General features: G+C 46.4%; 1 protein-coding gene across 1 annotated transcript in view; it reads left to right on the top strand.

Annotated features, from left to right (window-relative positions):
• Positions 1-25,404, top strand: part of LOC147174965 (filamin-C-like) — a 43,124-nt gene that overhangs the window by 11,609 nt on the left and 6,111 nt on the right. The window contains 41 exon segments of the mRNA XM_086073147.1: positions 607-675; positions 678-703; positions 1,796-1,946; positions 2,133-2,251; positions 2,340-2,417; positions 2,514-2,676; positions 2,854-3,054; positions 3,202-3,309; positions 3,836-3,973; positions 4,111-4,237; positions 4,325-4,461; positions 4,646-4,839; positions 4,914-5,027; positions 5,249-5,392; positions 6,337-6,460; positions 6,692-6,852; positions 6,946-7,036; positions 8,650-8,819; positions 8,896-9,013; positions 10,027-10,289; positions 10,854-11,451; positions 12,369-12,542; positions 13,562-13,724; positions 13,804-14,132; positions 14,500-14,623; positions 14,838-14,994; positions 15,068-15,257; positions 16,151-16,174; positions 16,271-16,512; positions 16,780-16,879; positions 16,951-17,091; positions 17,496-17,624; positions 18,288-18,461; positions 18,557-18,721; positions 19,817-20,020; positions 20,113-20,265; positions 20,734-20,856; positions 21,420-21,668; positions 22,116-22,385; positions 23,388-23,525; positions 23,702-23,817. Coding sequence (XP_085929273.1) covers positions 607-675; positions 678-703; positions 1,796-1,946; positions 2,133-2,251; positions 2,340-2,417; positions 2,514-2,676; positions 2,854-3,054; positions 3,202-3,309; positions 3,836-3,973; positions 4,111-4,237; positions 4,325-4,461; positions 4,646-4,839; positions 4,914-5,027; positions 5,249-5,392; positions 6,337-6,460; positions 6,692-6,852; positions 6,946-7,036; positions 8,650-8,819; positions 8,896-9,013; positions 10,027-10,289; positions 10,854-11,451; positions 12,369-12,542; positions 13,562-13,724; positions 13,804-14,132; positions 14,500-14,623; positions 14,838-14,994; positions 15,068-15,257; positions 16,151-16,174; positions 16,271-16,512; positions 16,780-16,879; positions 16,951-17,091; positions 17,496-17,624; positions 18,288-18,461; positions 18,557-18,721; positions 19,817-20,020; positions 20,113-20,265; positions 20,734-20,856; positions 21,420-21,668; positions 22,116-22,385; positions 23,388-23,525; positions 23,702-23,817 — 6,659 coding nt within the window.

The following is a 25,404-nucleotide window of genomic DNA, read 5'->3' on the forward strand; positions in this document are numbered from 1 at the left end:
GAATGACATATTCTGCACTGAAAATAAGCACCTAGCTAAAAGTCATAGACGGCGATCTATATCTATCCATCGAGTCAGCTAGTTCTGTAGCGAGCTAGCAACAAGAAGGGATTTGGTGAAAAAATATCTGTGAAAAGCACACAAAATTGCAAAACAGATTTTCTGCCAAAATCAGAAGTAGCAACCCATTGAGTAAAATGTATGAAGGAGACAAATCTATCTATCGCCACGGCTATTTAGCTAGCTGGTTAGCTAGCCATATCTACCTACCTACGCTCCTGTCTCTAATAATTGGATTATAGCATTGTGGGGTTTGCATTGGCCTTGAAGCGAAAGGCCCTCTCAGTCGTCACCACTAATCCAATTTAGCTATTAGCTAGCCTTAGCGCGCCTGTCGCGCTTGTTTGTCTTGAAGAGCCAGGAGACAGCGTCGTTGTCGCAGCCCCCGCCCGGTAAGGTCATGGGACCTTGTAGCTGGAGGTGTCGTAGCGATAGCAGCGACAGTCCAAGTGGGGCCTCATTATGGCGACTGCGGCGGGAGCCAGCCTGCAGATTTGCATATCTGTGCAGCGGGGCTCGTCTAATGGCTTGTTTGCATTTGGCTAGGTTTGTGTCCTGATTGGGCCGAGTGGGACCCCAACCAGCCCGTGGAGAATGCCAGAGAAGCCATGCAGCAGGCGATGATTGGCTGGGTGTACCTCAGGTAAGACGTATGATGGATACGTTTCATTTAAGTTGAGTAGGAAGGGCCCGGTGAGGCTTGCCAAGGCAGAGGGTTCTCCAAAATTTTACACCATAATGACTGGCATTAAAGTACGGCAAGAATATTAGGGTCAAGTGTTCATCAAAAACAAGGTTTCATTCTTAAAACGGAAATAATGTACCAGAAATCATACAACCCTTTTGCGAATGACTGTCGACGATATAGTGGGCCCATTAACGATGAACTGCAATAGAGCAAAGAAACGCTACAGAGCAAAGCCAGACCATGTGGGAAGGTGGGATAAAACAAACAAGGTACTGTAGTGGCACAAGATTTCTGCACACTGCAGGTAGAAAAATAGGAAGACCAATTATCCCAAAAACTGTGTAAAGCAGGGCTCAGTTTAAAATGAAAGTTTTTACAAGCCGAGAATGCTTTATGGTGGCTTCAAAGGCGTTACAGTGTCTCGGAGTTTTATTTTGGTGCTTTTAGAGACCTTTAAACACCTCCTGAGAGCCAGCCTCTGAAACAAAGATCTAATCTGTGTCCCTCGGAATAACGATGTAATCAGAGCAAGGTTGCATTCTTCCATGCCATTCCCTTTTTTAATGACCCCTGCTGTTCTACGGCTCACTGTGCAGGTTGTTTAGTTGCACACTAGCTAATCGCCACAACAAGGATAAGCGTCGGCCAGATAGCTAGCGGGTGGATGTCATGGTCCTGATGGCTCGGGGGGGGGGGGGGGGGGGGGGGGGGGGGGGGGGGGGGGGGGGGGGGGGCTGGATTCCAGTACGCTGGTGTTAAGGAGATGTGGGAGAGGTCTGGCTAAGTATAAATCCCCCCCTGGCTGGCTTATGAAGACCCGGGTTAAATATAACCAGCTCAGGCCATCACTTTGACTGACAACAAAGTGCTAGAATTATGAGAAGAGTCCGTAGCGGTGCTAATAGATCTGTTTATTTTCTGCAAAATCCCATTGCACCTTGATTATGAGAGACAGGTCAGCCACCACTTGCTCCAAATGTAACTTTGCTGAAATATACTGTCCCAATTTTCTAAATCACATTTTTTTTTTATGTGTTTGCCCTTAAGGTGATCGCACCTGAAGAGATAGTGGATCCAGATGTGGATGACCACTCGGTGATGACCTACCTGTCGCAGTTCCCCAAAGCCAAACTCAAGCCAGGAGCACCTCTCACGCCCAAACAGCTTTTCCCTCACAAGGCCAAAGCCTACGGACCAGGTGGGCAGCCCACAACTAGAGCAGAGGCATACATAATGAACAGTTCTCAGAGTTTCCTATCAAAACATCGACTCACTTTTTGTGCCTGACATCGATACGGTGCTGGGAGGAGTGACAGTGCTCCCTTTGTGACCATTCCCGCTGTGAAACAAGATGTGTGAATGGTGCTTTTTGTTTCCTGCGCAGGTATTGAGCCTCATGGCAACAAGGTGCTTCACCCTGCTGTGTTCACCGTGGAGACTCTGGAAGCCGGCAGCGGCGAGGTCCTGGTCTACGTGGAGGATCCCGAGGGACACAAAGAAGAGGTTAGTTAGGTATCCCCAAAGTGGGCGCAGAACAAAGCCGGGATATTTTGCCATGAACCCTCTCATGTTTTTGTCCATTTTTCTGCAGGCTAAAGTGAAACCCAACAAGGACAAAAACAGAACCTACACTGTCACTTATGTTCCTAAAGTTGAGGGTCTCCACAAGGTTAGACAAAGCCGCCATTATGTCGTACATCTGAGAAATCCTTGTTCGGAACAAGTTTGTTAAAATTGTATGTTATCGTCTCCTCTTGACCTTCAGGTGAAGGTGTTATTTGCAGGTCAGGACATCGACAAGAGCCCTTATGCAGTGAATGTGGCAAAGGACATGGGTGACCCCAGTAAAGTCCACGCCAGGGGACCCGGTCTGGAGCGCACTGGGAACGTGGCCAACAAACCCACCTACTTTGACATTTACACAGCCGGTAAGAATGCCAAATTCAACTGTTTGCTAACAAAAAAGCTGAGGAATAAAATATCACTTTGTTCCTCAAGGGGTAATTGGAGACGAACAAATCCATCCGGCCGTCTATTGAACACTGACAACAAACGACTGTGACTGTTCAGGCCACTGCTGACTAATCTTTCTTCCCGTCAACCAGGTGCCGGCAATGGCGACATCAGCGTGGTTATTGTTGATCCTCAGGGTAAAAACGACACAGTGGAGATCATTCTCGAGAACAAGGGCGACAGTGTGTTCCGATGCACTTATCGGCCGGTGATTGAGGGCCCTCACGCCGTCCATGTGCTGTTTGGAGGCCATGAGATCCCAAAGAGCCCGTTCCATGTCAACATTGCAGAAGGTGAGCTACGCGTTACAATTTCCTGCTGACAGTGGGATGTCTTTGCGTGCCGGTAAAGTCTGGAAGATCCATTCGTCGCGGGTTTTTATTTCCCTAGGATGCAGTCTCCAACTTTAGAACATAACCCTTCTTATCTGTCATTTCTAGCACCTCCTGTTGCTCCTCCCATGGGAGCTCCATTGCAGATAATCCCTCAGTCAGTGCTTACTCCTCCTGGAACAAAGGGGCCCCCACCCAAAAAACCTGCCCGCCCAAGTTAGTACATCCCATTGGGATGAGCCTCCCCGCGCTCAGTGCTCAGCTATCCTCCCCCCCCCCCCCAAAAAAAATTGCTCTCTGTGCCACGCCCTAGGACGCTTTCACAATGGTGGGGTTGCACGGTGCAGTGTCGTGCTTGGTCCAACTTCTTGCGGGGCTGCCAGCTTGACAGTTTAGTTTCAAAGAGAGTGCAGTAGCCAGCTGTCCCTGTTTTGCATTTGTATCTACTTGGTTCAACTTTCGCTTGCCGTTTGCTTTTAGCGCACACAATTTGCATCTGCCGGCACTCTGTCAAGAGCCTGCAAATGTTTTTTGTTTGACGCACTGAACGGTTGTCAAACCGTTGCTCGTTATGTCTTTCGAGTGTCTGTTTAATGTACTCGCAATTGTTTGCAGGTCTTTTCAGTCAATCTGTAAGGAATTCCAGTTGAATATATTCTGCTACTAACGCTGCTGCCAAACTGCAGGCTTCTCTAGATTAGAAAATACTTTCTAAGCGAATACTTGTTGGTATTCCTTTCAGCCATCAATCCCAACGCCTGCAGAGCAACAGGAAGAGGCCTTCAGCCTAAGGGCGTGAGAGTCAAGGAGGTTGCAGACTTCAAAGTTTTCACCAAGGGAGCCGGCAGTGGAACATTGAACGTCTCGGTCAAAGGACCTTGTGAGTCAGACAGCCTTTGTCATCTTCACTCTTCCCTTTTACGGATTAGTTCTCACTTCCTGGCGGACAAAATACATACATACATAAAAATAGACGTTGTTTTTCGATGAGACTCCATATCGCATTGTTTCCACCAGCTGGAGCGCAGGAGCAAGTGAAAGTGCGAGATGCCGGAAATGGCGTTTACGAATGCGAGTATAACCCCCTCAAGCCGGGTAAATATACCGTCAGCATCACCTGGGGAGGCCAGCCCATACCACGCAGGTGAGAGCCAATTGCTGCATTCCGGTAATCACGAAGAATGCAACTAAGATAATATTGTGAACGCTCTTCTATCATTAATGTCTGCAGCCCGTTTGAAGTGGAAGTGGGACCTGAGGCAGGTTTCCAGAAGGTGAGGGCCTGGGGTCCCGGTCTAAAGACAGGCATGGTGGGAAAATCTGCTGACTTCGTGGTAGAGGCCATAGGCACAGATGTTGGGACTCTGGGTAAGTCACGGATCACCATCAAAACAGCCATCTTGACATTTTCACCCCACCCCCGTTTATTGCGGGGAATAGTGTATGTTCCAAACCGACCTACAAATAATTGTAAACAATCAACCGCAATAAAGTGGGGGTTCACAGGTGTATGGATCTGCTATTTGAACGTATTCCTTCTATTGCTGTGAAGGCTTCTCCATCGAAGGCCCCTCCCAGGCTAAGATCGAGTGTGACGACAAGGGCGACGGCTCCTGCGACGTCCGCTATTGGCCCACGGAACCCGGCGACTACGCCGTCCACGTCATTTGCGACGACGAGGACATCAAGGACAGCCCCTTCATGGCTCACATCCTGCCCGCTGCCAATGACACCTTCCCCGAGAAGGTAACTACGACCATAACGAAGGCCTGATGACAACATTTTTTGGGGGTATTAACAAATACGTTTAAACTATTCAGGTGAAAGCTTTTGGGCCGGGCCTGCAGCCAACTGGCGTTACTGTGAACAAAGCAACTGAATTCACCATTGATGCCCGCATGGCAGGGAAGGGTCCGCTCACCATCTATGCTCAGGTATGGGGGAGCCATGTTTTCTTCTCAGATTCACTGAAACATTACACAGTGGAACCTCCGAAGTAGGAGACAGTCTTTTTTTGGGGGGGGGGGGGGGGGTATGCTGGTAAAAATTTCAAAAGACACAAGCCATTCGACATTGCAGTGTGTTTGATGTTGGAGATTCCATTATATTTACTGTGGACAGGTTGTAAGGGTTGACATGTTTTGCATCCACTTAGGATGCCGAAGGCTGCACCATCAACATCAAAATCACCGACAAGGGTGACGGCACGTATCTGTGCACGTACACTCCGACCAAGCCCATTAAACACACCATCATCATCGCCTGGAGTGACGTAAACGTGCCCAACAGTCCCTTCAGGGTAAGGCGCATGCATACAGCTCAACATAATCTTTCAGAATTCCACATTCAAACTTCATTCATCCCTCAAGCGGCAATTCTAAGTCAAAGTCAATGTTAGTGACTTTATCATAATGTTTGTAAACGGTAGGCACCACCAGGGTACTTCCGGGTGGCAGAAAGTGAATGACTACCTTCTGACTTAACCTGAAACCGTGGGGGGAAAAAAAGTTTCTATTTCCTCCGAAAACAAATCTAAGAATTAACCCAGTGGAAACAGTGGGCGAGCAGAATAAATTGAGTCGATGTCATAAACAGCTTTACAGAGAAGATCGAAACACTGCCTGGAAGCAGGAGACACTTTTAAGGTATCAGACTTGGAAACCACGCTATCAATTTTAACATGAAGTCTGTGCTGTTAATCCCATCAACAGAAAAGTCAAATAATTAGCTAATCTCCCAAATGATCATGTTAACTATGTCTGAATTTCCACCGTAGCTAATTATGAACAAACGTACCTCTTGAAATCTAAATTACGGCTGGCTCCCCGTCACACTTCCAGGCAATTCACCTCACATAACATACTTTTGCCTGTGACTTCACACACGCAAATTAAGGCCGTACAGAAGACGGCAAAATCATTTTTTTTTTCTTTCCAACCCCTCCACCTTATGCAAATTACATGTAAGGGTTTGTTTACTAGTGGTGCCTTTGGTGATTGCTTACACTTTCATGGAAATCGGTTCCAGGATTTAAAAGCTATGTTTGACTGTCTGGAATCAACATTGGAGATATTAATCTGCTATCATTTGAATAATTGGAATTTTTTACTCAAGATATCTGTCATTCAGTTTTGCCTTGCCAAAATTGTGTAACAGATATCTGCAACGTGATCACAGTGAAAATGCAAATAAACTGCCAACCAACCACTTCGGGGCGGCTCAAGTATGCTGTGAATTCATTAGGTGCTGGTCGGAGAAGGCTGTCATCCAGACAGGGTCAAGGTCTACGGGCCTGGAGTGGAGAAGACGGGCCTCAAGGCTAACGAGCCCACATACTTCACTGTGGACTGCAGCGAGGCTGGTCAAGGTGAGCACGCAGGAGGAAATGATGGTTATAAAAACACTTGACATTCCAGGCGAATCCCAAGGAAAGGAGACTTGTGAATGCCGAGAAGGATTTTTTTTTTTGCATAATTGCACTGTAAAATCGAGTCAGTGTCAGAAATGTACTTGGGGGGGGGGGGGGGGGCTGTTTTTATTCATAGCCTCCGATTTGGAGCATCCTTTCCCAACTATTGTCACTGCTGTGCACTGTTAGGCGACATCAGCATTGGAATCAAGTGCGCCCCGGGGGTGGTTGGCCCTGCCGAGGCGGACATCGAATTTGACATCATCAAGAATGACAATGACACCTTTACTGTCAAGTACACTCCCCCGGGAGCGGGCCGCTACACCATCATGGTGCTCTTTGCTGACCAGGTAAGATTAGAGATCTTATGTGACATCACCTTTGGAGAGGATTTTTTTTTTTCTTTCATTATTAATACATTTTCTCATCATTTACCTTGTCAGGAAATTCCCATCAGTCCATTCAAAGTCAAAGTTGACCCATCTCACGATGCTGGCAAGGTGAGAGCAGAGGGCCCCGGACTCAACAAGACAGGTTTGTACAGTACAAATACTTTGGTATTGTATTTTGGTATATTTTTCGGGCATCTAGGCTTGTTACTTTTTTGACTTCCACAAAGACAATCGCAGTCTGGAGCTTGCTTGATTGAGATGTTGGGGTCGTAAAAGAGCAAATAATAACAACATAAACAGGGACGGCATCGACTGCAACAAATTTAGAGAAGCAAGTCTCCACCCACGGCCTTAATTTAATTTTAAAATGGTTTGTCTGATCTGAAAAAACACATACAAGTAAGTTGTGTTTATTTCAGTTGTAGCTAATATAGCTTCTTCTTTTTTTTTTACTCAGTTCACAGCATTCACAAAGCTATGGGAAGGTGCTGTTTTGATAGCATAGTCAAGCTAATAGTAGCTAGCTCTTATAGAACATCACACCCCACTGAAAAATGGATGCTAATTCATCTAGCATTTACTTTAAACACATCCTTACATGTTTGAACTGTGAAAATGTATCCACTTAGCCTCCATTGGGTGGTCTGTATCCCACCACGTCATCCTGTGGCTTTCCAAACCGTGACGAACGGTGCTAGCCACCAGCTAGCTCGCGAGCTAGCAGTCTTGCGCCTCGTAATAATAACAACGGTGAAAAACAATTTACACCTCCAAATCCGAGACTATGGTCCTCAGTCGGAAAAGGGTGGAGTGCTCTCTGCGGGTCGGGGATGAGGTCCTGCCCCAAGTGGAGGAGTTCAAGTATCTTGGGGTCTTGTTCACGAGTGAGGGTAGGTTAGAGCGGGAGATCGACAGACGGATCGGTGCAGCGTCTGCAGTGATGCGGACGCTGTATCGGTCCGTTGTGGTGAAGAAGGAGCTGAGCCGAAAGGCAAAGCTCTCGATTTACCGGTCGATCTACGTTCCTGTCCTCACCTACGGTCACGAGCTGCGGGTCGTGACCGAAAGAACGAGATCCCGGATACAAGCGGCCGAAATGAGTTTCCTCCGCAGGGTAGCCGGGCTCTCCCTTAGAGATCGGGTGAGAAGCTCGGTCATTCGGGAGGGACTCAGCGTCGAGCCGCTACTCCTCCACGTTGAGAGGAACCAGTTGAGGTGGCTGGGGCATCTGGTTCGGATGCCTCCCGGGCGCCTCCCTGGGGAGGTGTTCCGGGCATGTCCTACCGGCAGGAGGCCCCGGGGACGACCCAGGACACGCTGGAGAGACTACGTCTCACGGCTGGCCTGGGAACGCCTTGGGATCCCATCGGAGGAGCTGGCTGAAGTGGCTAGGGAGAGGGAAGTCTGGGCTTCCCTGCCAAAGCTGCTGCCCCCGCGACCCGACCTCGGATAAGCGGAATTGAAGACGGAACGGAACGGGAAAAAAAACGGAACGGAACGGAAAAAAACAATTTAACGCTATACTATCTTCCCAATTTGGTACGACATGATTTTCAGTCTTTGCATATGATTTCAGCACTTCTCTTCAAATATTTGTAATACATTTTGAAACAAAGCTCTGAATTCACTTCACAGAAAGAGCTGTACTGTACGGCAGCTTTTTTCTCTCAATACAAGTACAGAGTGTGAATACCTACTAAAAGGTACATGTGAGCAGTATTGTTTGAACTGGCAAAAACGTGCGTTTGATTGCAGGAGTGGAGGTGGGCATGCCAACCCACTTCACTATCTACACAAAGGGAGCAGGCAAAGCCAAGCCCGAGGTGCGCTTCGCAGCCTCGGGCCCGGGAGAGGCGGTCCGTGACTTTGAGATCATCGATAACCACGATTACTCCTACACAGTCAAATACACCGCTCTTCAACAGGTGCGCTGGCTTTCAAGTCCGTTTGTGTTCGATGCGAATGCAGAGGTTACTCACCACCATTGCTTTTTTTTCCCAGGGTAACATGGCAATCACAGTGACCCACGGAGGAGATCCCATCCCTAAGTGCCCCTTCCATATCACGGTGGCACCACAGCTGGATATTGGAAAAGTCAAAGTGGAGGGATTAGACACCAGTAAGTGCGACCTGCTGTTTTCTAACAAGGAGTTGAACAGAATACAAAAATTCGATGATTTCTACCTGCAACTTAACGAGGAGATCGGGACTTGAAAGGAACATGCGACAACACATTGATTGCACTTTACGGACAACACTTTGGATTATATTGTTGTGTTGATGATTATTCTGTTATGCTTTATGTTAGGGATATTTTATTTGTCAATTTAACAAACACATGGTATGGCTATGTTTTAAATGATTGTGGAGGTGATACTCCGAATTCAAGGATGTTGTATAATGTTTTCATTAGCAATAATAATAATTGGCAACACAGGTCTGATAGCTGGACATATGTGTATTTAAAACAAAATGGTGAAAAATATTATGAATTGACAGAACAATATGATGGGAATTTGGATGACACCAATGTTCTAAGTGAAAGAAACAAAATGAGTACACAATATGATTTTTATCAAGATTTTTTTTTCAAGTTTGACAATATGATGTTTAAATGTGCTATTCATCATTTGATAATCAGGGGGAATGTAAGGAAAAATGTACAATTTTCCCAACAAGGAGTTTGATCCATGAATGAACCAACACATTTTTTGGTTCAATTAGAACTGGGTTAAAAAAATACTAATATAAATATATATATACATATATAAAAATTTTATACAAATCTTACAATGTACATTGTAAAAGTTTACTGATTAGGATTTTGTAAATTTGAGTAAAAAAATATATATATTGCAATCGGGATCTATGAATCGTGATACAGATCGAATCGCCAGATACTACGCAATTCTCACCCCTAATATAGAGCGTCTAATCTTACATTCAATGTTGCACATGTACAATGAGATGTAATACTTGAAATAAATAAATAGTAACTCCAGCAGCCAGCAAGTGAGTGTCTCAATCTGAGTAAAAGGTTACTTGCACTTAAAACTGAACTGCCGACTATACAAAAAAGTACATGAAAGTGAAAGTGCCCCATTAAAAAGTTAATGTTGCTTTTTTTTCCAGAAGTGGAAGTGGGAAGGGACCAGGAATTCACAGTGAACACAAAGGGTGCCGGCGGGCAGGGCAACGTAGGCGTGAAGATGACCTCGCCCACCGGCCGACCGATCCCGTGCAAACTGGAGTCGGACAAAGCCAAAGGCATTCACAGCGTGAAGTACATCCCCCCGGAGGAGGGCCAGTACAAGGTGGATGTCAGCTATGACGGAAACCCCGTCATGGGAAGCCCCTTTGGGCTGGAAGCCGTGATGCCTGCTGATCCCTCAAAGGTAAATGTTCATCAAAGTGCTCTTGAACAATTACTGTGGGGGGGAAACGTTCCAGACCCGCCCACCATCGGTGAAAATCCATGATAGAGAAACCAAATGCAAGCTATCGTGAAAAAAAATCTTCAAATACGCTTTTAGCCGTTTGATACTTCCTGTTGACGTTCTGTAAAATTGACACAGAAATGGTAAATGGTCATTGGACTGAAACATTGTTTGTTAACACCAAAAATGGTAACAAAAGATAGCCGGCATAATGCTAATTTAAAATACAAAACTCCATAGACAGGCTAAAGGAAGTTAGCATATAAGTTAGGGTAACTAGAAACTGTCAAACAATTTCTACTTCAACACACACAGAGCAACACAAAATTGTTTCTGCCTCTTCTTGCTGCTTGATTACGCTGCATTTCTGTGATACTAGACTGAAGACGTGCAAGTCTAAATTCGGACTCGCCTTTTCAACTCTAAAATCCCAGGAACAATGAACTGCAATGTAGTAGGGTTTCACTACAAATCAAATATTGTTAACTGTTAAATGTTTGACCTGACTATTTTGCATCTCAGGTCCAAGCATTTGGCCCAGGTCTTCAAGGTGGGATCGTGGGTAAACCGGCTCCATTCACTATTGACACCAAAGGAGCGGGTGCCGGTGGGCTGGGCCTAACGGTGGAGGGTCCCTGCGAGGCCAAAATCGAGTGCCAAGATAACGGCGACGGCACATGCTCTGTTGCCTACCTGCCCACCGAGGCCGGCGAGTACGCCATCAACATCTTGTTTGCTGAGAAACACATCCCGGGCTCTCCTTTCAAAGCGGCGGTGAGGCCGGCCGTCGACCCCAGCAAGGTCACGGCCAGCGGTCCCGGTCTGGAGAGGGCCAAGGCGGGGGAGACGGCCACCTTCACCGTGGACTGCACACGGGCCGGCGACGCGGAGCTCACCATCGAGATCGTATCGGAAACCGGGGCCAAGGCGGAGGTTCGCATCCAGAAAACAGCGGAGGGAACTTTCTCCGTCACGTACATCCCGCCGTTCCACGGCACGCACACCATCACCATCAAGTACGGAGGCCACATGATCCCGCACTTCCCCAAGGTTCTGCAGGTGGACCCCTCCGTGGACACCAGCGGGGTGCACGTCTACGGGCCAGGAGTGGAGCCAAGAGGTAATACGACGAAGAGAATCTGGCTTGTTTGAATACGGTGGACTTTGTTTTCCGAGTTACAAGCCATTACTCTAGTACGTATAAATCGTTGCTTGCTTCTCTGCGACCTGACATGTCGTTATGGTCAAAAATGATTGCTAATGGAGTGGCATGGTCGTGCTTAGCATGTCTGCCGCACAGTTAAAAGGTTCTGGGTTGGAATAAGAATCAGAATAGCTTTATGCCATAGTATGCGACAAAATGGAAGACACAACCAGTCCAAGAGACATCGAAAAATAATGACCAATAGAAGTCCGTCCGGTCGTCTTTTTACAGCGCCCGTTTTCACAGATGAAAAGAAAAACAAAAGGGAGGGGGAGGAGGAAAAAAAATCCAGACTGAGATCCTGTAGTGTAAGGGGAGCACAGTATGGATTTGGGGGGAAAAAAAACCTCAGCAAACAGGCCTACACTAAAACCGTCCATGTTTTCTTCAGGTACAAAGGTGCCGACTTCCAACACTTACGGAACAAGTTAAACTCGAAAATCAAGGCAACACAGGATTACGTTTTGAATGAGCTTAGTTACCCAAATAAAGTCTCTGGCCCACACCGGCGACCCTAATGACTGAGGCGCATTTAAAAATAGATGGATGGAAGAAGCCGACAAGATTCATTAGAGATTTATTTTTGCTGGGGAATCATTCATCACGCAAAATGTCAAGATGTCAAAAATGTTTCCTGCTGCTTTCCTTTGCCATAACTAAATATATTAGCGATGACAAAAAGCGGCTTAGGATATTGACTTAGGGGCTCTCGGATGTCATCTTCTAAGTGTTCAGGACGGGCTGTGGAAGATAAATACCGACAGGGCTTTGCATTGACAAATGGCTTCAATGGACCAGCGAAAAATCATGTTAAGGGCCGCTTTTGTTCCCAGGCGTACTGCGAGAAGTCACGACCCACTTCATTGTGGATGCCCGCACTCTCAACAAGGTTGGAGGGAACCACGTGAAGGCCCGCATTGTCAATCCCTCGGGCACCAACACGGACGGTTACATCACCGACAAGGGCGACGGCACCTACCGAGTGGAGTACACGCCCTTCGAGGATGGTAGGGACGCGCACATCAGGGCTTTTGTGTCGGATGATGATTTATCATTATGTGGTCATGTTTAAATGGACTAAAAGACTGGGGGTGTCAAATGAGAACGGTCAAAGCACACAACTATATATTTGATACGAGTCTAAATGTTCAGATAAGCCCAAGATAACATTTTCCCTCCACTACAAAACGGACTGTTTTCAAAGCAAGCTACTCCCCTTTCAACTCTTTCATGTCAACCCTTTGAATGCAGAAGCACGTCAAATTCCCACCGCTCACTTACAGAATCTGAATCCTTCGTGAAAGACAATCCGTCTTCTAAATTCGACACATCACAGAGAAGAGTGTCATCAACAACCCTGACAAATGGGTTTGTATGTTCTGGGTGAGAACCCTAATAATTGCGCCGTCATAAGCACCCCTGCATTTGATGACTGCGTTATCACTTTTACGATGGATAATTGGTTGTGGTCGGGCTCACGAGCCTTGAGTTTGGCAACTGCTGTCAAAAACCTCTGAAAGAACACACAAAAAAAAAAAAACTGCCAGAAAAAGGGAAATCAAACGACTAACAGGTGTTGGTACAGTGCACCACTGGGGAAAGAGAGTGTGTGAAAAGTCAGTGTGAGAGATTTGGGGAGGATATAAATACGGAATGATGCAGTGCCGCAATGATGTGAGGGCCAGAGAGCAGGCGGCCAGACAGCCTCTGATTTATATATAGTCTGTTCTGGAACAGAAGCCGTTAACCAGGCAGGTATGTGTGCCGAAGGCACCTGCCATACAGTAGGAGCATGACAAGGGTTATTAATAAAATAAGGATCTTCATCACCTTTAGTATCGGACAAAGGAAAGAAGGATCCATCAAAAATATGATGCGCCAAGACTGTTTGACATTTAATTTTCAACACAGCCTTTGCACGCAATGTGACGCATTTCTAATTCTGGCCCGTAATTAAAAGTCATCTAAAGTGACGCCGATTGCAGAAATATTGGTCCAATGACTAATTCAAAGTGTTTATGTGCAGGCATGCATCTGATTGAGGTACTCTATGACGACGTGTCCGTACCCAAGAGCCCCTTCAGAGTGTCAGTGGTGGAGGGATGCGATCCCACCCGGGTGAGGGCCTACGGACCGGGCCTGGAGGGAGGGATAACCAACAAGCCTAACTTCTTCACTGTGGAGACCAGGTATGCACAAAATCAAGTACAAGTCAACAATGCCCAAAATGTGACGGGTGATTCACATCTCTCTTGGCTTGTCTCGCAGGGGTGCCGGCACCGGGGGCTTGGGCCTAACCATCGAGGGTGCGTCGGAGGCCAAAATCTCCTGCAAGGACAACAAAGACGGAAGCTGCAGCGTGGAGTACGTCCCCTTCACGCCCGGAGATTACGACGTCAACATCAACTACGGCGGTCACCCCATCCCCGGCAGTCCCTTCAAGGTGCCCGTCAAAGACCCCGTGGACCCCAGCAAGGTCAAGTGCTCCGGTCCGGGCCTGGGTTCCGGAGTGAGAGCGCACATCCCCCAAACCTTCACGGTGGACTGCACTCAAGCTGGGCAAGCTGCTCTGGATGTCAAACTCTTCGGGCCAACAGGTAACGATGCAACACTTGGAATGATCTTCTTAACTCTTTGACTGCCAGACGTTTTCAGAAAAGGGATGCCGCCAGTGCCAGCCGATTTAAGCATTTTGACTGATCTTTCAAGGTCCACAGAAAATGTTCTGTTTGGACTATGGAAACACACATACTACCAAATGAAAGATTGGACTTTCATCTTTCATCAGAAAAAAGGCTTTCCTCCACCCGTTTCCCCCCAAAAAAACATAGTGAACGTCTTTTAACGTTCTCGGCGCCCTTCCGTAGGTTTATGCTAAACGTTTTATAACGTTTATGGCGGTCAAAGAGTTAAACTTCACAGTGATTTACAGTACATGATTTAACACCAATGTTTTATTCGAAGGTACCATGGAGCCAGTGGGTGTCAAAAACAATGGCGACGGGACCCACACAGTTCACTACACCCCAACTCAAGATGGACCGTACACTGTGGCAGTCAAATATGCGGAAAAGGAAGTCCCACATAGGTAAGTATCCATAGAAATGGAACTATTCATAGTGACAACAAGGTGTAAACAAAATTATTAAATTCAGTCTTGCCCGTGTACTGTAAAAAACCCAAAGCGGCAAACGATGAACTGTAAAATAGCGGGAGGCGGAGAGTAAACTGTAGTCGATCCTCAGCCATCAAGCAGCAACCATTTGATTCATCTCTCTCCATTTTATCTCTGCCATCAACAGTCCATTCAAGATAATGTCTCAGCCCGGGCACGACGCCAGCAAGGTGCGAGCCAGCGGCCCAGGTCTGGACAGCAAAGGCGTGTCGGCCAGCCTTCCGGTGGAATTCACCATTGATGCTCGCGACGCCGGCGAGGGTCTGCTCACTGTGCAGATTCTGGTCAGTCAACCGGCCATCTCCCCCGTTTGTCACTTCAACTCCACCACGTAACCCAGAACCCTTTTGCCGACAGGATCCAGAGGGCAAGCCAAAGAACGCAAGCATCCAGGACAACAGGGACGGCACCTACACAGTGTCCTATGTACCCGACTCTATCGGTCCGTACACCATCACCATCAAATACGGAGGGGATGAGATTCCGTACTCCCCCTACAGGATTCAGTCGAACCCTACGGGAGATGCTAGCAAGTGTCGCCTCACAGGTAAATGCGCACACTCATCATGGCACCCAAAGTGCAGGAGATGGTAGAGGAGCATGTTTTATTCCACCAGGCAACTGATAATAGTTGATGTCACTGCGGTCGAGCGGTGGCCAAAACATTCATTTTCCAGGAAACCAGAAAATGGCATCCTCTGTTTGTGGAACCAATAACGTTGCACTGACAAAGAGAGCAAGCCATTAACTCTTTTAAATTTGTCAATGGTGTTTGAAAATAATAGAACCATATGGACACTAACCAATAGTAACTATTTGTGGGAAAAATACAAATTTGCCCAAATTTAGATATGGGAGGTTCCTGTCTAACTGTGATGATATACCGAATAGAGCATCGTTCTTTTATGGGGGATACGTTCCAGATCTGCAATACAGATTGTTCACATTTTTAAAAAGTAATAATTTGACGCATACACTTTGAACTTGTTAAAAGTCGCATAAACGCATTAAAACACACATTTTTTAAGTATTCGCTACCACCCATAAAACAAAAGAGAATCAAACATTGTATATTTACACATCAAAATGTTCAACTGAAACATAACATTGAATAAAACTAGCTAAATATGCTAATATATAATGCAAAATATCATAGTCTGGCTGATGTAAATTAGCATAGATGTTACGGTAGTCATGAACCTTCAGAACGTCAATACACACAGAATGAATAAATAGTACTGTAGCTTAGTAGGGGGCCTTCTTCGCCTCTTCCTCTTGTGCTTAAATATGCTGCATTTACAGTACATCAAGTGGAGCTCAGTGGCACTACATTGTAGGTGCATAACTTAATTCGGACGAGTCTGAACACTTTGAACCGTGACATACAGTACAATGTTTTTTAAAAATATATACTTACAACACGACCTTTTTCCTTTGCAGTGTCCATAGGAGGACATGGCGTATGTAAGTAATCTTTTATTTTTCTACTGTGCCACCGCTAGAAAACCTTCCCAAAAAGAACGCATGCACACGTCTTTTTTGTTTGTCTTTTCTCAACAGCGGGCCTTCAGAAGCTGCAGACCTCGGAGGACACGGTAATCACGGTGGACGCCAAGGCCGCCGGCAAGGGCAAAGTCACGTGCAAGGTGCTGAACCCGCAAGGGATGGAGCTGGACATGGACGTGGTGGAGAATCGCGACGGGACCTTCGACATTTACTACACGGCCCCCGAACCCGGCAAATATGTCATCACCATTCGATTCGGAGGCCAGAACATCCCCAAGAGCCCCTTCCACGTGGTGGTGCGTACAGTAAACGCCGCATCAGATTTCATATTCATCAGGCTGGAGAAAAAGAACAAAAGCACCAGGCCTGCAGTAGGACGTCTGGAACGCGGCAATTTACTCTTTAGGATTAAATGTATTAAGATTCACAATATTGCATCATATAGACAGATAAACATAGACAAATAATCTAAATAACCCCCCCGTGCAATTGTGACGTAAAAAATAAGACCAAGCTAAATCATTTCAAAACCTTTTGGGGGGGATATTTCTTGTTTTGGGAAGGCGTCAAACGAGCCGGTTGCCCCCCGCGACACGGTGGATCCTCTCTTCAGACCGGTCAACTTCCTTGTGCCTTTCACGCCGCAACAAGGAGAAATATCAGGTCGGTCATCAAAACTCTCCATTTACACCCCCCCGCATGAGCTTACCAAAGCAATTGGTTGTCATTCTCAGGTGAGGTCCGAATGCCCTCGGGCAAGACGTCCAGGCCGCATATCACCGATAATAAAGACGGCACCATCACCATCAAGTACCAACCCACCGAGAGAGGCCTGCATGAGATGGACATCAAATATGATGGGAACCACATTCCAGGTCCAGAAAAATGCAATAGTCATAGGAAGCACAATTTTACAAATATTCGTTATTTATTTTTAAGCTTGACAATTTTGGGTCCCGACGCCAAGGCTGACCTAAAGCAACGTGCGACATAATAGTTAAACTACAGAATGCAATTTGATTCGAAATTGTGCGTGAAAGTTAAAAGGGCTTGAAGCTGAATGCTGTAGAATATCTCACCTTTGTATTTCATTTACATATGTTAGCATTCGACAAAATATCTGTTAATTAAGTTTGTTCAGGCATCAATTAATGTCAAAAAACAATTTCCTGCCCTAGTTAACTTGAGTAGCATTAGCAAAGAATAATTAATAAGGCTTTCCAATTCCTCATGACTGCACTTAAAAAAAATGTCAATCCAATGATTTTGCTGACTACAGGAAGCCCTCTGCAGTTCTTTGTGGATGCTGTGAACAGTGGAGTGGTGTCGGCCTACGGTCCCGGCCTGAGTTACGGCATGGTCAACAAAGCCGCCACCTTCACCGTGGTCACCAAGAACGCAGGAGAAGGTACTGGTTTTTTGTTGTTGTTGTTGTTGAATTTTTCATAACTGTCTTTGTTTTGGTATGTCAGATTTTTTTACTCCCTCTACAGCACTTTGTATGCAGCAATGGTTATTTTTAAAGAGCCCAGTTCAGATCGCAACAGACGTGTTTTTGCTAGTCGAAGTAGGCTGGAATAAGTTATGATCAGACCAACCGATCAAAGGACGGGAAAAGGCTGACTGAATTGTTATTGACATTTTTTTGCTGAAACAAGTTTTGCTCCGGTCAACCAATCCGAGGGCATCAAATTGCTGATGTCATCGAGGGCTAATTAGCATGCCAACTAAGGTGAATTTGAAATCTGACTTGTTAAATAAAGCGAGCTCAATTTATACGGCCACAACTACTGATTTGGGGCAAGATTAGATTGACATGGCAACACAGAGAGACTGAAATCTGATTGGACAAAAACTGTAACCTCCACATGCGTACTGGAAGCTGTGCGGCCAAAAGAAATGCTAAGAAATGAAGAGAACAAACTGTTCGGAATACATGTCATGGAGCAAATACTAAGAATGTAGGTCAGAAATGTAGGTCGGCCCTTTTGATAGGGTGAAGATGATGACATGTTATTTCTTTGAAAAGCAATTCATGGCAGGAAAATGACCGATTGCTTGTGTGTGCCAGGTGGCCTCTCCCTGGCAGTGGAGGGCCCATCGAAGGCAGAAATCACCTGCAAGGATAACAAAGACGGCACCTGCACTGTGTCCTACCTTCCCACGGCGCCCGGAGACTACAGCATTATTGTCAAGTTTGACAACAAGCACATTCCTGGCAGCCCTTTTGTTGCCAAGATCACCGGTGAGGAAATGAACAAATTAACGACGTGTCTTCAAAGTGAAACTGCTGCTGAAATATTGAAAAAAAAGCAAACACACCTTTGTCTCGCGCCAAAGGGGACGACACCATTACCAGGACGTCCCAGCTGAATGTGGGCACGGCCGCCGACGTCTCGCTCAAGATCACCGAAACGGACCTGAGCTCTCTCAGCGCCAGCATCCGAGCGCCGTCCGGCAACGAGGAACCCTGCCTGCTCAAGAGGCTGCCCAACAGACACCTTGGTGAGAAAGTGTTCACGTCGGGCCCGCAGACGGCTTTGCACGCAGATCCCCCTTTTTCTTTCGTCGGATCAGCCTCGCGGCGGCCGCAGGGCGCGCGCGCATCGATCATGTGATTTATCAAGATGGAGTTCGCTTGTCATTTAGCACAGTCGTTGTGATCGTTTTAACACTTTTATTGAAGCAACATCTTGATAAAAAAACAAGTTTCAAGTACTGCACTTAAAAACAAGTGCTCCCCCCCCTTGCAGACGAGCTCTCGGGGAGACGCCGCCATTTAAGTGGGTGGAAACGACGACGAACGAGAACGAAAGAAAGAGAAAGAACGAGATCCCGGATACAAGCGGCCGAAATGAGTTTCCTCCGCAGGGTAGCCGGGCTCTCCCTTAGAGAACGGGTGAGAAGCTCGGTCATTCGGGAGGGACTCAGCGTCGAGCCGCTACTCCTCCACGTTGAGAGGAACCAGTTGAGGTGGCTGGGGCATCTGGTTCGGATGCCTCCTGGGCGCCTCCCTGGGGGAGGTGTTTCCGGGCATGTCCTACCGGCAGGAGGCCCCGGGGACGACCCAGGACACGCTGGAGAGACTACGTCTCACGGCTGGCCTGGGAACGCCTTGGGATCCCATCGGAGGAGCTGGCTGAAGTGGCTGGGGAGAGGGAAGTCTGGGCTTCCCTGCTAAAGCTGCTGCCCCCCGCGACCCGACCCCGGATAAGCGGAATTGAAGACGGAACGGAACGGAACGGAAACGACGACATCATGACGCATTTAAGACACGACAGAGCATGCGCGTGCCGCACGCAGCCTTGCCATTCCGATTTAGGTCGTTAGATGACGCCCGTTTGGATTGACGAAAAGAATATACCGCGCCCGTGATTCCGAATGAAATTCCATTCGGATTCAGCCTTTTCATTCCGATTGAGGAGTTTACACGGAGCATTTTTATTCCGTTTGGCCTCATTGTAATCGGAATACACGGCTCCATGTAAACCAGGCTAGCGTTGACCACATAGCGAAGCCGGCAGCTCCGTATATATAAAAAAAGAAACCATTACTTGAACCCACTTTTACGCTGCTTAACTTCCTCCCTCCGTCTCTCAGGTATCTCATTTACTCCGAAAGAGGTCGGAGAACACGAAGTAAGCGTGAGGAAGAACGGCGTGCACGTGGCCAACAGCCCATTCAAGATCATGGTTGGGCAATCGGAGATCGGCGAGGCCAGCCGGGTCAAGGCTTTCGGCAAAGGTCTGGTGGAGGCGCACACTTTTGAGATGGCCGAATTCTTTGTGGACACCAGGAATGCCGGTACGCTCCGCGAAAACGAAGAGTGCCAATTAAACGGCAACGAGTGTGGAAAACGTAGAAAACAACAAAGTGCTTATAATTAATCCTTTCAGGTTATGGCGGTCTTGCGCTGTCCATCGAGGGTCCGAGCAAAGTGGATATCAACTGTGAAGATATGGAGGACGGGACGTGCAGGGTGACCTACTGTCCGACAGAGCCGGGAAATTACACCGTTAACATCAAGTTTGCCGAAAAGCACATCCCAGGTTAGGAATTGACTTAACTCATTCACTGCCATTGACAAGTATACTCGTCAATTATGTTTTTTTTTCAACGGGGGCGCGCCTGATGCTGCTACTCTGTAAATTTCAAACTTGAAACAACTTTACTCATGCTCAACCACCAGTAGATGGCATCGATACCCCATTTTCGCTATGAGATCAGAACAGTTTGTAAGTCCACGGGGAGAAATGGCTGCACTTTCTGCAACCTGCCTTTCTTCTACTGCTGATTAAAAAAAAGAACGAAAGAAGGCAGAGTCAAACGTTTTTGTTTTAATGCTCTAAAATGGCTTTTAAAGGCTTATGGTAAAAGTAGAAATTCTAATTCAACTCCGATAGAAAAAAAAAGTTAACTGAACAAAGAATTTGTCCTTTGTTGCTTCCTGCCATGGAAAATGTTTCCATAAAGACTTTTAAAATGCATTATTTGCCGTTTTTTTCCCTTTCATCCAGGAAGTCCGTTCACAGTGAAGGTGACTGGCGAGGGAAGGATGAAGGAGAGCATAACCAGAAAGAGGCAGGCGTCCTCTATTGCTTCAGTGGGAAGCACCTGCGGACTCAACCTGAAGATTCCAGGTCAGCACACAAGCTAATTAACACCAAAATGCTACAGCTCATTTCACCAGGGTACACACTTTGGAAGCTTTTCGGAGCGAGGGTCAACGCGTGATTGTCTTCTACTGGATTCACACCAAATTATTTTCACAGTCGCAGACTAACAACTCAAAGACAGACGTTAGTTCAAATGTTTAGTGTAAGGTGGTAATCTCGGCTGGTTTAGATCAGTCTTTTCCCGAGTCTTGGCCTCAAGGACAACATCAAATCTTTCAGTATTAAGAACGTTAGTAATATAGTTCACACACTGGAAAATCTCAGTTTTAGACTCAAATGTACAACAGACTTGTCTTTAAATGAGAGCAGGTGTGAGATGATAGTTTTCCAAGGGTCTTTTCCAAATCTTCTGATGGACACGTAGCATTAGCAGCACACCAAAGTGCCGCAAAGAATACCACAGCCAAGAAGAATTTGAATAAAGAAGCATCCGCAGTAGCATCTTGTGTTGTTTTCAAACACTACGTCCGGAGTAGAGGTTCTATCTCAGAGGCAACCTTTTCTTACGACCTTCCCTTTGCTCGCAGGAAACTGGTTCCAGATGGTGTCGGCCCAGGAGAGGCTAACCCGGACGTTCACCCGCAGCAGCCACACTTACACGCGCACCGAGCGCACCGAGATCAGCAAAACCCGCGGCGGCGAGACCAAGCGGGAAGTCCGGGTGGAGGAGAGCACCCAGGTGGGGGGGGGAGGAAGTCCCTTCAGAGACGTCTTTGGAGACTTCCTGGGTCGCGAGAGCCTCAGCAGCTTTGCCGGCGTCACGGCCAGACCTGAAGGTGACCCCCTTAAACTTGAAAAAAAAAAAAAAAAAACGACATCCCCCCACATTCCAAAAACATGCATGGCAGGTGAATTGGACACTCCAAATTGTCCATAGGTGCGATTGTGAGTATGGTTGTTCGTCTCTGTGTGCCCTGCGATTGGCTGGCAACCAGTACAGGGTGTACCCCGCCTACTGCCCGAAGCCAGCTGGGATAGGCTCCAGCAACCCCGCGACCCTTGTGAGGACAAGCGGTACAGAAAATGGATGGATGGATGGACACATTAGATTTTTTTTTCTGTGGAATTTGGAAATGTGGAAAAACTGAAGTGCTAACAAAGGCCAACAGCTAATCTGGTTATTTGCGCATCCAATCTTATATTCTGGTAAAGCAAAGACTCACTGTGACGATATATCATAGTATCTTGTTTGTTTCTAAACTCATTGTGTTCCACCAAAGCAGCTGAGATGGGCTCGCAGGCCATGACGGCCCAAGTGACCAGCCCCGGGGGGAAGACGGTGGACGCCGACATCGTGGACGGAGGGAACAGTACATACAGCGTGCGCTTCATCCCCCAGGAGATGGGACCGCACACCGTCAACGTCAAGTACCGGGGCCAGCATGTCCCCGGGAGCCCCTTCCAGTTTACTGTGGGGCCCATGGGGGAGGGAGGGGCGCACAAGGTCCGCGCAGGAGGTCCTGGCCTGGAAAGAGGCGTGGCTGCCGCACCGTGTAAGTCACATTGCGGAGAGTCGCATTTTGTCTACAGTGAAATCGGTTGTGATACCTTGCAGATCCGCCTCCAAAAAAAGGTGAAAATCCGCAACGTTGAGAGACCATATTTCTCGCTTTTTACACCTCCCACGCGCTTCAAAAACACATTTCAACTTACTAAAACATACTTTTTAAAAATACACATTAGCACTTGTTCTCACACGCTCGCTCGAGATGGAAAACGAATGTGTAACTTCATCATCATGAGAAAATAAAAAGAAGACTGCTCGCACGGTTGTGTTTTTAAACACCAAAATGTTTAACCAAACCATATAATTTTGTCTAACATAAGTCAGCTCGTTTAATGTTAGGATACAATACAAATTATCATAGACAGTTAACATATATGATAGATGTTATGGTAATCATAAACCTGTATTTCAGAGTTTGTACCTTTTTTTTTTTACTTAAGCACACGTGAATCAGTACTTCTAGTTGTCGCCTTTTTTTATTTTTTACATTGCACATTTAAACACCAAAATGTTTAAGACGGTCATTTTGTCTAACAAAAGTTGGCTAGCTTAATGCTAACGTATAATGCAAAACAAAATAGACAATTAACTGAAATGATAGATGTTCCTTATAAATCTGAATTTCAGAGTCTGTACTTTTTTGTAGAAGAGCACATTCGTAAATCAGTACTTGTAGATTTTGTCTTTTTTTATATGACAGGGAATTAAACATTGTACAATTAGACAACAAAATGTTAAGCCATTTCATCTAACAAAAGTTGGCTAGCTTATTGCTAACATAATAATACAAAACATCATAGACAGCTAGCATCAACAAAAATCTGCTATCTTAATGCTGAGAAAGGCGGGCTAACAGAAATTAGCATCGATGCTTGTGGCAAAACGTGCTCGTCCACTCAATTCGTGCAACTCAATTTAGACTTTCCTGACACTGTAAAACCCCTTAAATATGATCGCTTTGATTCATTGTGTTTTTTCTTCTCTCCAGCTGAATTTAGCATCTGGACCAGAGAGGCGGGCGCCGGGGGGCTGTCCATTGCCGTGGAGGGGCCGAGCAAGGCGGAAATCTCCTTTGAGGACCGAAAGGACGGCTCCTGCGGCGTCTCCTACATCGTGAAAGAACCCGGTGAGTAACTCGCAAGGCGCCTAATTGTCCATATTTTCATGTTCATCCAAGCGTGTCTTCCGCACCCCCCCATAACCCACCTCCCCCCCCCCCTCTGAGTTTGTCTGTCATCTTCACAGTGTTTTTCTCTCCGGTTTGCGCGGCGCTGAAAACTAATAAGCCATCTGTTCCCTCAGGTGACTACGAGGTGTCAATTAAGTTCAACAACGAGCAGATCCCTGACAGCCCGTTCATCGTTCCCATTGCGACGCTGTCAGACGAAGCCCGCAGGCTCACGTTCACAAGCCTGCAGGTGAGAACTAGCGCGCACCCACACGGAGAATGTTAATTTGTGGCTGAAAATAATCAAAACGTGTCGAGCTGGAGAACACAGGTGCGAGCGCTTGGAGCTTGCTTCTTTGCCCTTGGCGTGTCAATGAAGCAGAAAACGCGGACGCAATACGATCAAGCTGGCGGCTGATAAAGGTCGGGATTAACTGTCCGTTGCTAAGCGCAGGCTGAGCTATGTGTGGACTGTCAGCTTGTCAATGGCGACAAGGACAACAACAACACCACCTTATTTGGAATGTGCACATTTCCCTCACAATCACAAGTTAAAAGTCTGTTCTGATTGGTCACTTAAATCAGAGTACAATGCAACCAGAATTTTGAAAAAAAAAAGAAGAGGAAATTTTCTTTTTGGGGAACGTTTTGTGTGGTATTGATAATAAAAATCTGGTCAAAAAACTGCCTTCAAATTAAGAGTCAAACAGTATAACTTGATCTCCTGAAACCTTTAGTTTCATCTACTACTTGGGGAAACCCTTCTCCTATTGGCTGACAAGTTGCAGTTAAAAATAGCCACACGAAGCTCGCACAAGCCAAAATGTATTTGTTATAGGGGGTGCAGGTGGATCCGAGTAGGGGGATATCGTTTCCCTCTGCTACATCTCAATTTTAATGCCCCCCCCCCCTCCCCACACACTTGTATATACACTGGGTGGGGTCACATTCACGGTGTAGGGGTAGAGTTCACCAGTCGGCGAGCTGGCAAACTTAATAATAGGCTCACTAGGCCTGGGGTTCTGGGGTGCCGCGATCTCCTGAAGCCTGTTGTTACATCTGCTACTTGGGGAAACCCTTGTCCAATTGGTTGACAAGTTTCAGTTAAAAATATCTACCACTAAGCTCGCACAGACCAAGATTCCAAAGGGCTTCGTCAAGTTGACGCAGCAAAATTACAAGGAAATAGCACAAATGGGCAATTGAGCATGAACAGTAGAAAATGTCATGAAATTTACTCATCTATTGTTTTCAGCCAAATGTATTTGTTATGGGGGATTTGAGAGGTTTTCTAGAAAATTCAACAAAGATGGCGGTCACTTGTCACGTTGCTACAATGCTAAGATTTATTATTCTTAAATGTTTGGGTAAACACCTTTTCCCCATTGAGCGGCAATATATAAAAACAATTTAAACAACAGAATATTTGGCACATTAGTACAGAAAACTAGAAGCTATTGCTTTGCTCTTCTCCGCTTGGTGAAACAACGTTAGCAATTTTAGCCAAGCTAGAGCCTCTTTGACCCGAATTAGCTGAATTAATGACCCGTGTTATCTTTCTTGCCAATTAGTCTATCATATTTATTTCACCAAATCCATCCGTTATCCGTACCGCTTATCCATATAAGTACTCAAAGCCGGTTGCAAATGTTCACGTATCATTAAAGAATGAAAAGAAGAAGAGTGAGAGTGAGTTTCAGGATCATCCTGAAATTTCACACACACGCAAAAACCAACTCCATCTCCAACATTATATTAGTGATGTATTAACGCTTCCCCCCACAAAATACCCAACTTTTTATTGACCAGCTCTGTGCATAGAACTTCACCGCATCCC

Source organism: Leptonotus elevatus, chromosome 4 (assembly GCF_054856555.1).
Source record: "Leptonotus elevatus isolate MCC_2025b chromosome 4, RoL_Lele_1.0, whole genome shotgun sequence".
NCBI lineage: Eukaryota > Metazoa > Chordata > Actinopteri > Syngnathiformes > Syngnathidae > Leptonotus > Leptonotus elevatus.